The 18,935-nt window shown below is 43.4% G+C and overlaps 1 protein-coding gene across 1 annotated transcript in view; it reads left to right on the top strand.

Annotated features, from left to right (window-relative positions):
* sorcs2 (sortilin-related VPS10 domain containing receptor 2) overlaps positions 1 to 18,935 on the top strand; it is a 375,655-nt gene that overhangs the window by 163,466 nt on the left and 193,254 nt on the right. The window contains 1 exon segment of the mRNA XM_070437813.1: positions 18,455 to 18,554. Within this exon segment, the coding sequence (XP_070293914.1) occupies positions 18,455 to 18,554 (100 nt within the window).

Below are 18,935 nucleotides of genomic sequence, written 5' to 3'. Positions count from 1 at the left end.
CACAATTCCTGACATTTAATCCAAGTAAAAATTCCCTGTTTAGGTCAGTTAGGATCACCACTTTATTTTTAAGAATGTGAAATGTCAGAATAATAGTAGAGAGACTGATTTATTTCAGCTTATTTCTATCATCACATTCCCAGTGGGTCAGAAGTTTACATACACTCAATTAGTATTGGTAGCATTGCCTTTAAATTGTTTAACTTGGGTCAAACGTTTCAGGTAGCCATCCACAAGCGTCCCACAATAAGTTAAGTACCTTGACTGTGTCCTGTTGTCCTTAAGCCATTTTGCAACAACTTTGGAAGTATGCTGGGATCATACACCATTTGGAAGACCCATTTGCGACCAAGCTTTAACTTCCTGCTGATGTCTTGAGATGTTGCTTCAATATATCCACATAATTTCATTCAGCATGAGGCCATCTATTTTGTGGAGTGCACCAGTCACTCTGCAGCAAACCACCCCCACAACATGATGCTGCCACCCCATGCTTCACGGTTGGATGGTGTTCTTCGGCTTGCAAGCCTCCCCCTTTTTCCTCCCCAACATAACGATGTCATTATGGCCAAACAGTTGTATTTTTGTTTCATCAGACCAGAGGACATTTCTCAAAAAGTACGATCTTTGTCCCCATGTGCAGTTGCAAACCGTAGTCTGGCATTTTAATGGCGGTTTTTGAGCAGTGGCTTCTTCCTTCTGAGCAGCCTTTTAGGTTATGTCGATATGGACTTGTTTAACTGTGGATATAGATATGTTTTGTACCTGTTTGTACACTTTTCGCATCAAAGTACGTTTCATCTCTAGGAGACACATTGCGTCTCCATCCTGAGCAGTATGACGGCTGCGTGGTCCCATGGTGTTTATACTTGCGTACTATTGTTTGTACAGATGAACGTGGTACCTTCAGGCATTTGGACATTTCTCCAAGGATGAACTAGACTTGTGGAGGTCTACAATTTTTTTCTGAGGTCTTGGCTGATTCTTTAGATTTCGAGAGGCGAGAGGTACTAATAGCACTGTCAGCTCCTCCAGTGAGCTGGATCCAATTGGTGGAGGCTGTGGCGGTGGAGTCATCTTAACCACATTAGGATGAGGAAGTGGTCGTGAGGATATCAACACATACACATGCTCACATACTCGCATGAAAGACATACCGTACACACACATGCAGAGACAAACATACGCGCTCACACACACGCTCACACACACGCACGCACACACACCCACAACACACCACACACACCACACACACACCCACACACACACACCACACACACACACACACACACACACACACACACACACACACACACACACACACACACACACACACACACAGATTACTGTGTAGGTGGACAGTCACTGCTTCGCATAGATCAAGATAACTTCACACACTTTCAATTTCCCCTATACGTTATGATGACACTTCACAGAAGGGTTCATACTGAAAAGCTATCATTGAGATAATAAGTCAGCTTCAACAGCCTTTTTCTCTTCAGCATGAGGCACAATTTATTCTGTGTCACAGAGTGGACGGGGATACCTAAGCTAATCAAAAGCTGACGCAGGTAGAATGACTCACGGGTGACTCTTCTCACCTCTCGACGCTATTTCAACTACCTGTACACTCACTTCTCCATATTCCTCCCTCCTTCTCTCTTTCCCACCACCTCTCTTTCCGCCTCTCATTCCAAATTACCTGAGACCCCCATGGCTGTCAGGTGGGCGAGCGATACTTGTCATGGCGGAAGTGCCGTCACCGCCACCCTACCCCGATTCCACCGCCCCCGCTAGACAGCATCCATTTATGCTAAAGCTAATTAGCTTTAGCCAACAGGCAGGGATGATGACGAGCTAACATGGAGTCACAGTAACTTTTCTTCGGCTTCTCTTCAGCTTAAAGAGCTTCAGAGTGGAACTAAAGTCACTGGAAAAGTACCCAGCTGGGCCTTAACGCGAGGTGTATTTTCATCGCAATGTGGATTACCTTAAAAGTTGACAATGATAATTGTGATGTATGCAAATGGTTTCTCTTTCTACTCCTGCATATGTTAGAGGGTGGTTGAGTGAGTACTCTACCACATTCTGGTGTTCAAATGGAGCTTGTTGGTGATGTTTTAAGAAACAATTTTATTAGTAAATTGAATATGCAATGTTGGATTCCGATTCATTTAATTATGCGCACTAGGAGAACTAGGTGCATTTTCTTGAGTGCATGGGAAAAATACAAAATGTGATTATTTGCAATTGGTGGGAGATTTATATCCACATGTATCATATCCTTTTTTAAATGGATTTAATTCATTTTTTCAATTAGTTTCCATGTTCCTCTTTAAAGGCCCAATGCAGCCGTTTTTATATCAATTTGAAATCCTTTCTGGGTAACAATTAAGTATCTTACTAACCACGTTTCCATCCACAGTTTTTATGCGAGTAAAGCCATGATGTATAAAAAAATAACGACAGCTGTGATGGGAACAGGAAGTTTCGGAACACTTTTAGAAATACCGACGGATCATTTGTTCGTTCGACATGATTGGATCTTTTTGTGTCTGTAAAATTTGATTATGCAAGAAATGGCGGTGGACATGTCTTTATCCGCAAATATTGATAGAATAACCATCATATCGAAGTAAACTTGGAGTCACACGATGATATGTGGTCCTCCCACTACGACTAGGGAAAACATTCAGTTTATTAGGCTACAGATGAAACAAGTTATGATGAACTTCACAGGGTGATGAAAGTGCAGGGATGAGCTTGATGCTCCTTTCCAACAAACATTTTTATTCTGGTGACATGATGATCGTTGCTTGATTGCCGTTTGACCCCCCAAAATATTCTCATTCTTATACACGATAATCTCATCATGTAGACTCACCTTACCACAGAGCCTACCCACACTGTATCTGTGAGATGTCGCATAGAGGACATGTGCCAAGACCAGAGTAGGCACATTTGCTATGTAATGCAAAATAGCACATTTTCTATTTTGTTACAAAACTGTCGGTAGAATTGAAAATGTGATGGAAACACACTGAACATTAGATTTTTATTTGGTACATGGAAACGGAAGCAAAAAAGTTGTTTATTTAATGTAGTTTCTTAAAGATTTGCATGCAGTGCCGACTCAACCTGAAAAGGAGGCAATTAGAGGTAAAGAGAGAACATTATGGTTGTAGTTTCTGAAGATCATAAGATCATTTTAAAATTCTAATTTCAACTCTGCGTTCACAGTCCATTCCATTGAATTGGAATCAAAGCTGTCTCAAATTACATCCTATAGTTTTATTTAACAATCATTGCTTATTCTGACTTGATGAAGACATCATTTTTTAAATTTAACCAGGCAAGTCAGTTAAGATCAAATTCTTATTTACAATGACAGCCTACTGAGGAACCGTGGGTTAACTGCCTTCTTAGGGATTGGTGTCCCGTCAACGGGACAGTTGTAAATCATGCAGCACCTTGTGTCACGATCGCAGATTTTAGAGAAACAACAAATGTCGATACATATATGTGTCTTATATCGGCTGAAAGCTTAAATTCTTGTTCATATAACTGCACTGTCCAGCTTACAGTAGCTATTTCTGCGGGAAAAAATGCCATGCAATTGAGAGCTCCTAACAACAAAACACTTTTTTCACCGCGATAGGTTTGGTAAATTTCCCTCTGAAGGTGAAATGTGCACTTACATTCTGAAATCTTGCTCTGATTTATCATCCAAAGGGTCCCAGAGATAACATGAAGTGTCGTTTTGTTAGATAAAATCCTTTTTCATATCCTAAAAAGGTCCATATAGCATGCACGATCGATTTTGGATTTCCACTCGTTCAATTTGCAAAGAAAGGAATCTGTGAAAATCTAACCCTAAACGTTGTTTCAACCAGTCAAATCACGTTCTTATGTGTTCCTCAGAGATCCTAGAACGTAACCAGACTTCACTATATCATTAGGGGTGTAGTATATCCTATAGGACACCAAATTTGGTCAGAGAGCGACGCCTTCATGGCACGCCGATGACGAGGGTGGTCTTCACTTGATCGACTCTAACTTTGTCAAATAAGCACCATTCGGGTCAAACAAAGCTAGCTAGATAGCCAATGAGCTGGGCTTTACGGGAGTATCCAAAAACCCTGTATATGTCGCAAAATGTAGTTGCAAACTTGAGCGACAGCATGCCTTTTCCTTTTGGACAAAAATTATAAGAATATTCAAAGTTATGAAGTTATGAAAACTGGCTGTTTTGCAAATGTTGGACTTATAATATGGCTACTAATACTGGAAAAGCTAAATCAAAGTCCAAGTATACAGATTTGACGATATTCTTGCAGAAAAATTTWATATGAATGCAAATGTCTCCATCAAGATTTGCCCAAATGTACCTGGGTGACTTCGCACTAAATGTCATGTAGTTCGCTCATACTTCAAGATATCTGTCTGAACATACACTTTGCACATACACTGCTACCATCTTGTGGACACCATCGGAATTACAACCAGAGTGATGGCTAGAACTGGGACCTTTCTGTTGCATTTCAAAGATGGTGGTAAAAAAACAAAAAGGTTGCTTTTTTCTTTGTATTTTCTTCTACCAGATCTATTGTGTTATATTCTCCTATATTCAATTCACATTTCCACAAACTTCAAAGTTTCCTTTCAAATGGTACCAAGCATATGCATTTCCTTGCTTTAGGGCCTGAGCTACAGGCAGTTAGATTTGGGTATGTCATTTTAGGATATTTTTTTTAAAAGGGGGCTGATTTGGCTAAACAGTTCAGCAAGTTTAGCTTCTGGCCAAACTTAAGAGAAATAGTTAAACGTTCACGGCAGGAGGCAATGTTGGAGTTCACACTGTAGCCACATACCCATCAGGGCCCATATGACAGTTCGGATCCCATATCAGACTGACAACAGAAGGACTTGTCAGATAGTGTCTGGTTAGAGCCCTGTGGGCCCCTGAAGGCATCCATATGGGCCTGTGTACCAGCCTCTGATTCAGGGGTCACTGTGGGGCCGTGTCAGAAACTTCCAAAACATGGCTGTCAAAACTGACAATGATTCATGCTACCAGGCTACTGTATGTCTCCTGTCTTGTTGCTCTGAGAGACCACTGAAAAGGTTGATGGTACAGTACTGAAAGGTGCCTCTTCTCTGGAGCCAATTTCAGATGTTGGATATAACCAATTTGTCCAACACTTTGCTCATCCCTGCCTTTGTCCACAATGATGGGAGAGTCACATGGGTGACATCATTTCTATTCTTCGCTTGTAGTTCCAAGTGAGTGACGTTAGCCTCTTGGCAATATGATGTAGTCACATAAATACTGCATGTCCAGAAAAAGGGACAGAGGTTTCAAGGGCCTGAGGGAGCTCTCATGAGCAGTGTGTGTTTTGACAGTGGCCCTCATCCACCAATTACTGTGTTCTAGTGGCTCTGTAGCACACTTCTGAGTGCCCCTCCACCACTCCTGAGTGCACTTACTTGGCCTGACTCTCTCTCTCTGTTGGCTAGCTGCCCAGGTGGTTCAGATGGCATGCTGTGTTGGTGGCATACTCGCTGCGTGAGTGACAATGACTAAGCATAGCATATCTATGCTCTTCCTACAGTGCAATATTGTTTAATTATTTATGAATGTAAAAATATTTGGGTCATAGTTGTTATATTTAGATTATATTGTGTCATTTCTAAAGAGGGGTAAATGGAACTCTTTATATCCTCTCATGTGTAACCATTTGCATACGTGTGGGGGTATGCGTCTTTCTAGCTTCCAGTAATGCTACTGAATTCTCCCAATGACATCATCCCAAACTCTACTTTGTTCTACTCTTGTCTTCTGGCTCTTCTGTTCTGACACTATCTAAATGTGAAACCCCACTCCTGGCCCCGACAGTACAGTACATCTCCTCCCTGGCCTTTCTACTGCACTGTGCATCACTGTCGTCCCCTCTCCCTGGCTCTGGTCCCACAAGGGCCAACAACTCCTCAGGGAGTCTGGAGTCATAGTTTGATGAAGCTGTGCCCGAGCGAGATGGCACAACTCCAAATCAGACCGCCTCTCGATCATCGTTCGGGAAATGAAGGATAAGAGAGGAAGGGAGAGCTAGGAAGGCAGAGAGGCATCAAATCAATGCCCGTTGATGAAGGCATGAGATCAGTTGAAAGCTCTGGTTCTCCCATTTCTTTGGTGTCCAGATACTTCAGTGTCGATTGACGTAGTTGTAGATGGATCAGTTTTCCTTAGTCTAAATGGGTCTATGGGTCTACCTGTGGGGGTGCGTGGGTGTTACTGCATTAGTGTTGTTCAGTTCACTTTTATATTATTTTCCTCTACTTATCTCCATGTTGGAAGATATTACAAACTACTAAAGGAACATCTTCAAGGATCTACTGTTACTGTTATGACCTTTTTTCAATATTCTTTTATTGGAGTACATGTATGTCGCGGCTTTGAAGTCACCACCATAACTCCTCTCCAGGCATCTCAGCAGGGCACCATTTTATGAGGTGTGAGTCATTCAGGTGACATTGCACGTCAGTACTGTCACCCCGGGGCCATGGCAAGTTCACACAGTCAGGGACCAACCGCTATCAACATGGGTTCACACGTTTTACATACATGTAAATGGCCTCAGGATATCGCAGTTCGTAGACTTTGGCAGGTTTTCACAGCCTCACAGATTCAGTGTTCACGGGTCATAACAAGGTCACGGGGATCTTCAAAACTAAATCTCAGTCAAAACAAATATCCTGAAAGAAAAACATTGCTGTTTTTTTTTCATCTGGCTTATTTGTTTTGTCTGGCTTTTTTGTAGACGATTGTTCTACCACAGAGTTTCTAAACCCAGAGGCGCAACAGTGAGAAATTCTAAAGGCACATCGTAGATTCGAGCCAATGTCTTAAGTCGTTGAACATGCTATTACTCCAACTTTGTGAAAGTGACGAACTGACACGTTTATATTTTTGTCAAAAACAACTTTATATCGAAGGATTGCCTTTGATTTGCCTGCCTGATTTGATGACAGTTAGACCCGATGACCTGCTTCTGTGAATGAGCTTAGCTAGCCAACGTCGCCGTGACATCGCCTACAAGTGTGATCGGGGGAGAAGCAGTTTCTGCCTATCTTCACACTGTACCGTCTTTGGTTTTACTTTCCCACTGTCCTTCACACGTTGACCTGAGTGTACACATCATCAACACGTGACAGGTCTTTGAAAGGGGCCCCCCTCTCGATCCATCCTCCAATGTTGCAACAGACGATACAGCGTTGACACAATCAGGTCGCTGCCCAAAACCATAAAGCATTTTACTGGGTACATCTCAGCCTGTCCTCAATTTATCAACTGTAACCATTGTACCTCTGTAAAAAATAAAAAATAAAAGAGGGGGTTAAGACACATAATATAAACAGATGGATGGATGCCGAGGCCCTGTCTGTCTTGTAAAACCTAAACGCAGTAAAGAACAGATGCCAGTCAGACAGAGGACTTTGATAGCTGTTCATTTGTGATAGGATAGCAGCCATAACTAACAGTGGAGATGGGTGGATGAAGACCAGTGGCGTCTTATTCCAGTGGCCGCCACATTGTCATACAGTGGCAAACTTTGACTAGACAGAACAGTCTAATCTAGGGGGACCTTGTGTATGAAGGTATGACCCAAGTGCAGACTGTGTAGAAGTAACCATTTTTATTGTAACAACAGGGGCAGGCAAACGACACGTCAAGGCAGGCAGGGGTCGATAATTCAGAGTAGTGGGGCCAAGGTACAGGACGGCAGGCAGGCCCAGGGTCAGGTCAGGCAGAGGTCGGTAATCCAGAGTATGGGCTAAAGTACAGGACGGCAGGCTCAGGTAGAGTGGTGGCAGCGGGCTCAGAGTCAGGACAGGCAAGGGTCAAAAACCAGGAGGACGAGATAAGAGAGACCGGGGGGGGGGGGCAGGAGCTGAGAAAACGCTGGTTGACTTGAACAAACAGGACGAACTGGCACAGACAGACAGAAAACACAGGTATAAATACCCAGGGGATAAGTGGGGAAGATGGGTGGCACCTGGAGGAGGGTGGAGACAAGCACAAGGACAGGTGAAACAGATCAGGGCGTGACATTGTGAAGATCAAAATAGGTTTTAACCTCAAGGGAGTTAACATTTTATAAAATAGTATAATTATAAAAAAGTAAAGGTTGTCATAATAAACACACTCACGGGTGTGGAGTCTGTCTTTTTTGGCTGATAGACTGCATGAGGACAGTGTCATAAAGATAGGGCTATATAAAATAGAGCTATATCCCAAATTAGCCCAATCATCATCTCCTCTGCAGAGTCAAGATATATACGACTATACTTTTGGATGGGGCTGATCTGTCAGATAGTATTTCTGCCGTGTTGTTCTGATGACTCTGCAAATCAGTTTGAACGGTAATGCCAACCCTTGGTTGTATTTTAATGGCAGCGATACAATTATACGATCCATCTATATATGAAAAGCTCCTCTCAGTCTTCGTCGCTAAAGGATGAAAGGAGAGTGATAGAGATCATTAAGATCTCTTATATCGTACACAATAGCAAACATGTCTTGCACAAATTACGCAAATTTCTTCTGAAAATACACAAATTAATCAATAATACCAGGCACTAATAATGTCTTAAAAGAGGAAGCATTTTTCACTTTTTACCCAAGTTTCAGTTGAGAGGTTTTTCAGTCTGCTGCAGTTTTTGCGGCTCTGTGTTTTGGGTTGGGCTAGGATGACAGATTTGTTGTGGGTTTTAGTTTGGATGACAGAAGAAGAAAAAAACGAGTTTGGATGAGAGAACGGCCTGACAGATTTTCCACCGCCAGATATGGCTCAATCCTCTTCGGTCTCAGTCTGTGATGTTGGCCCCCGCCCAGGCCCGATGAGCCAGACAGGGGTCCCCTGGGAGATCTCTGTGTGGCCCAATCACCGAACGGCATGGCCAGTCCAACGAGACCGTCTGGTGGCCTGGACCTGATTCAGACTGACAGCGTCTGTCTGTGCCTCTGTGTGTGTTTGCAATACTGAGCTAGAGTCATGCTCTCAACTCAAATTCAACCTTCTCCAAATCTAGGCTATCCACTGATCTCTCAAGCCATAATCAAAGTCTTGAGATAGAGTTTCTGTCGAGAGTGAGAGACTAGCTATCCCCTGCCTCTTTCATGTGTAAATCTAATCTCTGTTCTGCCATTAGGGTTCATTTGAACCCCAGTCAGAGCATGAGCTGGGCTCCTCCACTCACACATTCCAGACATCCCCTAGACATCCAAGGGCATTAGATATTACAGACAGAGAGCGCACATGCACAAAGAGCGAGACGTGTGAAACCTGACTTCAAATCCGTCTTCTGTCAGAGCTAGATCTTCGGCTCTGCTTTTAATCTCTGACATGTCTCAATCAGCATGGTTCTCTTGGTCTTGAGTTCAGTAATGCATCAAAGCCATATAGATCATTATAAACCGGCTAGTTTGGATTCTGGATTGGCTAAATTCTACATTCTAGCCGTGTGCATGAGACCAGAGGTATGACACAACCATACTTGATAAAAATACTAGTTCTTATATTACTGAAGCTATGGGTATGATATTATAATATGGGCCGTTTTGGGTACATTTCAATTTAGTCTATTACACAGAAAGGCTTTCTGGTACACTGAAAACTGTATTCCCCTTCATTCTGAAGTTGCCTTTTCTGACACCAACCATTTTAACCATTGCATCTTTAGCACTACTCTTCTAATGCATTCTCTGGCCTTGCTGAAAGTGTCCCCTCCTCTTCCATCACTGCTTCTCTGCCTACACCTCTCTTAGCTCGGGTGTCTGCTCACTGCGTCTGCCCGATGCTCTCCATTTGTCTTCCTGGGGAAGGGAGCCGCTGGGAGCGACCTTGACATATTAGGACATTAAATCTGAATCAGCGCCTAACACCATCCCAAAGTGTTTTCGCTCGCGCTCTGTTTTCTCAAGCGCATCGACAAAAACACAATTTCTACCCGGAGTGTCTGTCTCTGACTCTCTCGCACACATCTCTCTCTCTTTCTCTCTCTCACTCTCTCTCTGAGACACACAAGCATGCACCCACCCATCCACCCTACCAACCCACCACACCACAAACATTCTACCACCACACACACACACACCACACACACACACACAGCACAGCACACACACAGGACACCTACAATCCTTTCTGCAGTTGTGTCCCGGTGCTCCAACCCATCATGACTAATATCTAATTTTATAAGGTTTATATTTTTTCTTCCGCTGTTTGTATCACCTCTTTCATTGTTTTCTTTATGACTCTCCATGCGTCATTCTCTGATACACAAATGATTGTTTGGAATGGAAATGGCACTGTACCCTGGGGCATCATCAGTGTCTTTCATCAGTTGATGTCAACATGAATATGTATGTATAAACCTCAAGAGTATTTCTCTGCTATTGAAACTCTGTGCAGTGCAGATAGATTTTGACTGGCAGTTAGGCTGCGTTTACACAGGCAGCCCAATTCTGATCTTTTTCCATTTATTGGTCTTTTGACCAAAGGAGGTTGGTGGCACCTTAATTGGGGAGAACAGAATCGTGGTAATGACTGGAGCGGAATCAGCCATTCTCAACTCATCTTGAACACTGAATAGTCGGTGTGAAAAAGCCTGCAGGCTATGTTGTATTTTATTTTTTCATTAATATTGTAGTATAGCCTTGGATTTCCTCTATTCAATATGGCATGCTGCAAGGAATAATATGACATAAAATGCTTCAGAGAGAAGCATCACTCACTATTTCTCCATTTTAGATAGTGGCTTTGGCAGGAGTGAGAAGAACAATGTATTTTTGCACAAAAGATGTCCGGTAACACTCCTTCCCGTCTTCCCATTACACTCTTTCCCTGTTCCCCTTCCTCCTCCTCTTTTCTCTATCTCACATTCCCTCTCTCCAGTGCACTGTTTCAAAGTAATTATTTCTCACTCATCTACTGTAGCTCATCTCATCCATCCAGTCTATTAATCTGGGTAGCTGAATGGCAAGTACTAAATTAACTCTCCTATTAAATTAACGTCATTACTCTTTTACACGTTAGCCATGCGAACACCGGGCTCCAAACACAATCCCCCAAATTAGCCTCATTAGTTACATAATGTCTCATTGATGACCCTTTGACTTCAATCCCGTGGGAGATTTAACGAGCATTTTTTTGTCTCTCAAGCTTTTAAATCCAAATGATCACAAAAGCGTTCTCTCTTACCCGYTGGCAATGAGGCTGTTTACACTGGGTGAGGAATCATTGCTCAATTAGGATTTGTTGTGTTTTCCGCTACTGTCCCTTTAAATCTAGTTAGCTTTTGGCTCCTTGAAATGATTAAATGCACTAACATTTTCAAGCAGCAGGTAGCCTAGGGGTTAGAGTGTTGGGACAGTTACCGAAAGGTTGTTCGTTCGATTCTTCAAGCCGATAAGGTGAAAAATCTGCCTATGTGCCCTTGAGCAAGACACGTATCCCTAATTGCTCAAGGGTCCCTCTGATAAAAGTAGACCCTGGTCTCAGGGGGAGTTGGGATATGCAAAAAAACACATAAAAAAAAACAAATAAATCGGAAAAATATAAGCACCCACCTAATTATGAATTCCATCCCAATGCCAATAACCTGTCCTCATCAATAGATCCTAAAATGCCCTGCTCCGTTAAACTCTCAGGCCTTAATTAGGGCCAGTGTAGTGTAGTGGTGGGGAGAGATCCATCCCAGCATCTGGAACCACTGACCCCCCTCACCGCCTCGGGAAAGAGACTTTTAGCAGGGGGCCTGGTGGTGCTAGCACTTAGCAAAATCCCACTGGTGTCGACTTTACCGTGAAATGCTTGCCTACGAGCCCTCCCCAACGATGCCGAGTTAAGAAATAATCATACAAATTAAAACAGTAACACAAGATGGATTAAAATACACATATATCATGAAACCAGTGGAGGTTGGTGACTTAACAAATGGAGGAGGATGGGATACCCACGGTATAGGCTTGGGACCAACGGAGACGAGTGTGTTTCAAAAATCGTCAAAGACAAATGATTCTAACCTAAAGCATTTAATAAAGACATTTATAGCACAATGTTTTTGGGGAATGGGAAGGAGAGGGTGACTTACACTGTTCTGGGAAGGAATCACAGCGGTAATTGAATGAGGGTGTGAGGCATGAGTTGAGGTGTTCAGAGGCTTGACTTCAGTGCAGGACAGGATTGGACTGGGAAGACAACAAACAATAACACAACACACTACACAGTTAGACAAAAGAGCTAAGAATGAGTTAGTCCAAGCGAGGAGTAAAATCATTGATGTGTAATAATGTGATTGTGTATGTGATTGACTCCACATACAGTAATGACAGAAAATTGATAGTGGTACTCACAGTGCTTGGAGACTGGAGAGGAAACATTCAATGTGCCAGTGGATGAGCGGGCACATGAGACACTGCTTCAGTTCATATCAGGAGAGAGTTGACAATAGTTGTGGATTGGAGTGGGTCATCACCTCTTAAATCAGGGAACAGGAGGGGACTTAGCTGTAAATACAAATGACAGATACATTCCATTACAGCTGCGCCATCGTAGGTTTGGACAACGAGCTTCTCTATGAAAAACTCAAGACATCTCAAAATTCATAAAGTTAAACAGACTGCACATCCCGCCCACTTGACACATCAAAGTAGCCCAAGAAACGTTCCTGAGTAAAGCCCTGATCATCCACTTCACTGACGGTAACTGACAACTGCAAGCAGACTGGTGGCACCATACATAACGACACCAATTAGTTTACCCTGACCAGATGGACTGGGCGCATAGGCTGTACACAGCTGCTCTTAAGTTGCCTACAGTTGATCAGACTGAAAAACAGTCTCGTTTTCATCCCATACAGCATGTCAGATTTCTAATGTGTAGGTGTAGCCTAGGCTTCTGCGACATTTATGTCATGAGTTTTTGCTTGTGTCTGTCCAGAGTGATTATGTGTTATCATCTTTGCTAAATAAATACAGGTGGAAAGTGGAAAGCCTAGTTGAGCGCACGCAACAACAAAAAATGCGCCGCGTCAACCTCTCTCTTTTAATCTAAATTTTAACGGATGATGCGATGGAAGTTATCAAATCAATTCAGAATGATCCCAGACAAGACAGTCGAAAGTTCGACATGTTCCGCAAGTAAAGCATCGTAACGTGCAATTACCTCAGCAAGCTCCGACGAGAGGAGGAACTTTCCCCTCTCGTCGGATCCTATATCGATGCAACTTTTCCCCAGAAGCTTGAATCTGGTGTGGGCATTTATATTGTAATTTTGTAACGATCCCGCGGATATCGACTACGCCGCTTGAGCATGCTTTTGGGGKACAGCCGATAGCGCGCTGGACTTCGGGCTAGAAGGTCGAGGGTTCGAGGCCTGCTCCCTGCCCGTTTCATTACAATATGCTCCCTGTTTTGTTTTGCCGTTTAGCTGAACGATCGATGTTCTTCAGGTCACTGTACCCCTCTTTCGACACACGGTTTTAATTCACACCTTTTCCGTGTACCCCAGGGAATGAAAGGGGTTCTTCAACAAAAGTCCACAACATTTTCYTCAGTATTGGCCATTCTAGCATACCATTCTGGCGGAGAAAACCGCACACTCGCGCTGGTGGTTATCTAGCTACTGAAGTTAGCCTTGCTAACTTTGATTTMTTTTAAATAAATTGCACTAACTGGACAGAATTTTGAGTTGAATAATATCCCAAAAATGCTCAACTATCACTCTTCACTCTTAATCTCTATCCAACAATGTCACCAAGCGTCTCAACACATAGAACCCCTATAATACTATGTGGCACAATCCCAATACAACACACMAGGTTCAGTTCTATGATTGGATGGACAACATGTCAATTCATACTGCAAAAGCTTTGATTGATTGGAGGACGTCCTCCGGAAGTGGTCATAATTACCATGAATGTCTATGGAAGGGGATAGCCTACAAGCCTCCTAGGTTTTGTATTGAAATCAATGTATCCAGAGGAGAACGGAAGCAAGCTGTCCTCCGGCTATACCACGGTGCTAATCCAGACAGTGCTGTTGAGGCTACTGTAGAACTTCATTGCATAACAGTGTATTTTAATCAATTATTTGGTGACATATCATCCCTTTTTTTTRTCTAATGTTTTTATTTTTATGAAATTTCACTGAGGAAGATGGTCCTCCCCTTCCTCCTAAGTGAAACTATATACAGTGAGTACCAGTGCCAGATCAATGTGCAGGGGTACGAGGTATTTGAGGTAGATATGCACCTAAATACAAGGTAAAGCAACGAGGCATCAGGATGAGTAAGAGTAAGAGTAAATAACAGAGCAGCAGCAGCATATGAGTGTGTGTGTATGTGTGTTGTGTCGGTATGCATTTGTGTGTTATGTGTGCATATGTAGTGTATGTGAATGTGTGTGGGTTTTGGGTAAGTGTCAGTGTATTGTGTGTATGTGTATATACAGTGGGGAGAACAAGTATTTGATACACTGCCGATTTTGCAGGTTTTCCTACTTACAAAGCATGTAGAGGTCTGTAATTTCTATCATGGGTACACTTCAACTATGAGKGACGGAATCTAAAACAAAAATCCAGAAAATCACATTGTATGATTTTTAAGAAATTAATTTGCATTTTATTGCATGACATAAGTATTTGATACATCAGAAAAGCAGATCTTAATATTTGGTACAGAAACCTTTGTTTGCAATTACAGAGATCATACGTTTCTGTAGTTCCTTGGACCCAGGTGTTGCACACACTGCAGCAGGGTTTTGGCCCACTCCTCCATACAGATTCTTCTCCAGATCCTTCAGGTTTCGGGGCTGTCGCTGGGCATACGGACTTTCAGCTCCCTCAAAGATTTTCTATTGGGTTCAGGTCTGAGAGACTGGCTAGGCCACTCCAGGACCTTGAGATGCTTCTTACGCGCCACTCTTAGTTGCCCTGGCTCTTGTGTTTCGCGGTCGTTGTCATTGCTGGAAGACCACCGCCACGACCCATCTTCAATGCTCTTACTGAGGGAAGGAGGTTGTTGGCCAAGATCTCGCGATACATGGCCCCATCCATCCTCCCCTCAATACGGTGACAGTCATTCCTGTACCCTTTGCAGAAAAGCATCCCCAAAGAATGATGTTTCCACCTCCATGCTTCACGGTTTGGATGGTGTTCTTGGGTATTGTACTCATCCTTCTTCTTCCTCCAAACACGGCGAGTGGATAGTTTAGGACCACAAAGCTCTATTTTTTGGTCTCATCAGACCACATGACCTTCTCCCATTCCTCCTCTGGGATCATCCAGATGGTCATTGGCAAACTTCAGACGGGGCCTGGACATGCGCTGGCCTTGAGGCAGGTGGACCTTGCGTGCGCTGCAGGATTTTTAATCCATGACGGCATGTAGTGTGTTACTAAGGTTTTCTTTTGAGGACTGTTGGTCCCAGCTCTCTCCAGTCATTGACCAGCGTCCTGCCGTGTAGTTCTGGGTTGATAACTCCACCTTCCTCATGATTCATTGATGCCCCCGAGGGTGAGATCTTGCATGGAGCCCCAGACCGAGGGTGATTGAACGTCATCTTGAACTTCTTCCATTTTCTAATAATTGCGCCAACAGTTGTTGCCTTCTCACCAAGCTGCTTGCCTATTGTCCTGTTAGCCCATCCCAGCCTGTTGCATGTCTACAAAATTTTATCCCTGAGTTCCTTATACAGCTCTCTGGTCTTGGCCATTGTGGAGAGGTTGGAGTCTGTTTGATTGGTGTGTGGACAGGTGTTTTTATTACAGGTAACGAGTTCAAACAAGGTGCAGTTTAATACAGATAATGAGGTGGAGAACAGGAGGGCTTCTTAAAGAAAAACTAAACAGGTCTGTGAGAGCCGGAATTCTTACTTGTTGGTAGGTGATCAAATACTTATGTCATGCAATTAAAATGCAAATTAATTACTTAAAAATCATTCAATTGTGATTTTCTGGATTTTTGTTTAGATTCCGTCTCTCACAGTTGAAGTGTACCTATGATAAAAAATTACAGACCTCTACATGCTTTGTAAGTAGGAAAACCTGCAAAATCGGCAGTGTATCAAATACTTGTTCTCCCCACTGTATTATATAGTGTTACAAAACATTAGGTCCATTCATTGGGACATGGACTAGAAGGCGTGGAAAGCATTCCACAGGGATGCCGGCCCATGTTGACTCCAATGCTTCCCACAGTTGTGTCGACTTGGCTGGATCTCCTTTGTGTGGTGGACCATTCTTTATACACACGGGAAACTGTTGAGAGCGTGAAAAACCCAGAAGTGTTGCAGGTGTTGACACACTCAAACCGGTGCGCCTGGCACCTACTACCATACCCCGTTCAAAGGCACTTAGATTTGTTGTCTTGCCCATTCACCCTCTGGATGGACACGTACCCCAATCCATGTCTCAATTGTCTCTGGTTAATTAACAGGGAGCGTTTTATGCCTCCTCCCCTTCATCTACACTAATTGAAGTCAATTTAACAAATTACGTCAAAAAGGGACCATAGCTTTCACCTGGATTCATCTGATCTCTCTATGTCATGGAAAGAGCAGGCGTTCCTAATGTTTTGTACACTCAGTGTATCGTCTTGTGAGTAGGCATAGAGTCCGTGCAAGAGAGACATTCATTTGAGAAGCTTTGAGGGTCCCGTGTGGCTCAGTTGGTAGAGCATGGCACTTGCGATGCTAGGTTTTGCGGGTTTGTTTCCCACGGGGGGGGGAAATGACAAAATAATGTATGCACTCACTACTGTACGTTGCTCTTGATAGGAGTGTCTGCTAAAATGTGGSAGTGAACTAGCCCTTTAAAGAAAGCTATAAAAATGCATGTGTGCTTAGGTTTAAAAGGTACTGACTGACAGCCTATGGACTTCATCTCCCCTCCCGCTCCCTGTAGGCCTCAGTAACAGCAGCAAAGTCAGCACACAGCTTTGAGTTAAGCAGTGAGCTCTGGCTCCGAACACACTCAGCCATCAGCAGGATCTGTCTGTCGTCTCCAGAGTTATCCAGGTTAAACAACCCCCGCGGTGCACTGGGGAAGATGAAAACACTACTTGCTGACCGCGGGGACGTGAAGAAATAGCTCAACCCCTACTYGGCCACTCCATTTTGTGCAGCTCTGTCCGAGCACTCGGCTAGAGCTTTGCCGAATGGATCGAGGATTGGGACGACTTGGTGTGTGTGTGGGGGGGTTAGGGTTAGGCATTAGGTTTAGCGGTGTGTTTAAGTTTAGAATTAAGTTTAAAATCATATTTTATGACTTTGTGGCTGTTCCAGCTACTGGCCACTGCAGAGCTACCTCCAGAACAAGAACAAAAAGCGCTAACCTGCGTGTGCGACTGTGTGTATTTCCTCTTGTTATACCCATGTGTATGTGTGTGTGCCCACCACTGTGGTTGCTGCCCTGCTGAGTGTAAGACGGTAACGCTGTAAAGTCAATCCACTTGTCTGGTTCAGAGTGGGSCCGGGTGGACTTGATCTCTGATCACTCCCCTTCATCAAGGCCTCCCCTGCCAGCCCCCTCTCCCATCCCCTCTTTCCTTTCCTCTCTTCAACACTGAATGCTCTGTGCTCTCTCTCCACTTACCTCTCTCATTCAGCACAGCAGCACTTCCATTCCAATCTGGTTCAGGAGGTTGGACTGACTATCTCTTTATAAAAACGTACCACTTCAGGGGTATCCTTACTGGCAATAGTGCAATACTGGAATAGAAATCATGCCAATTGAATATATTTGAATATAGAGTTCCTCTGTGTCCGCTATACCTGTTGGTTGGCCTGTGTTTACAGTTATTTCTGAGTCTCCTTTATACTTTGGTTTGATTCACACCTAACATGTAGAATATGCAGTCTCGCAAAAGTGAATGCAATTGACTCRGAATAAAATACGCCTGTCAATTTCCCACGGACTGCCATACCTTTTCACCCTTGGCGAGCAAAACTGCACCATTCAACAGAAAATGTCACAAATAATGACTTTCCCAGCACTAGCGGCGGCCATTGCTAGGTGTTTGATTTGGCTAGGCTGGAGAAATATCCTCAAGGAGCTGACCATCAATCTCAGAATCTCAGGGTCCTTGCTCCATAGCTGTCACCTAACCATCACCTGCTCATGAAACTGTCAGATTTGGAGATTTTGGTGATTTGCCAGTGTGTTTCGCTGCTTCGCCTCTAGCCCACAGMTATTCGTCAGTGGAGAATGGTCATTTTAAAAAATGGCTCAAGTGTGCTGTAGTTTAAAAAAATAATGACTGCTTCTTATGTGTGAGAAAGGGTTTTAAGATTGTATTTTGACACCGTTTATGTTGATGCAAAGATTTTGTAAAACCTGTAATTCGATCAGACGTCACGATATTGACCTCTCTCTTTCGCTCTCTGTTTCTCCTCAGGTCTAGTGACTATGGCACCACCTACAGCAAGCTCAACCTGATGCCTGGGACAACTATCGTGGTCTCTAACTTCTATATCTGCCCCATCAACAAGAAAAAGGTAGGACGTCTTCAGCCTGCTTTGTCTATATTCTCCCCTCCACTCACCTGCAATGACATTATAGCTGCAATTAGTTATTGGCAACTTCCTCTTAGTCCACTGACCTTGTGGACAATTATTGTCGAGAAACAACACTCAGCTGCTTTAGGAAAGCTTGGTGACATGGTTTTAGATGGTTTTAGAAAGGGATTTTGTTTATTGGTTTTCCGTTAAAAAGATACGAAAATTGTGTACAATTCCTTGTGAATTCCTCGACTCCTTGCACYTCGACTCCAGGTGTCGATTCCCATTTCTGAGTGTCAAGAATCGATTCCCGCCAGGAATTGACTCCCAAGATTTCGTATTTTTGGAACGGAGGAGACTGATTAGTTGCCGTACTTC

Source organism: Salvelinus sp. IW2-2015, linkage group LG37, assembly GCF_002910315.2.
Source record: "Salvelinus sp. IW2-2015 linkage group LG37, ASM291031v2, whole genome shotgun sequence".
In the NCBI taxonomy this organism is placed as follows: domain Eukaryota; kingdom Metazoa; phylum Chordata; class Actinopteri; order Salmoniformes; family Salmonidae; genus Salvelinus; species Salvelinus sp. IW2-2015.
Note: the sequence above shows the minus strand (reverse complement) of the source record. Positions and strands in the feature narration are given on the sequence as shown.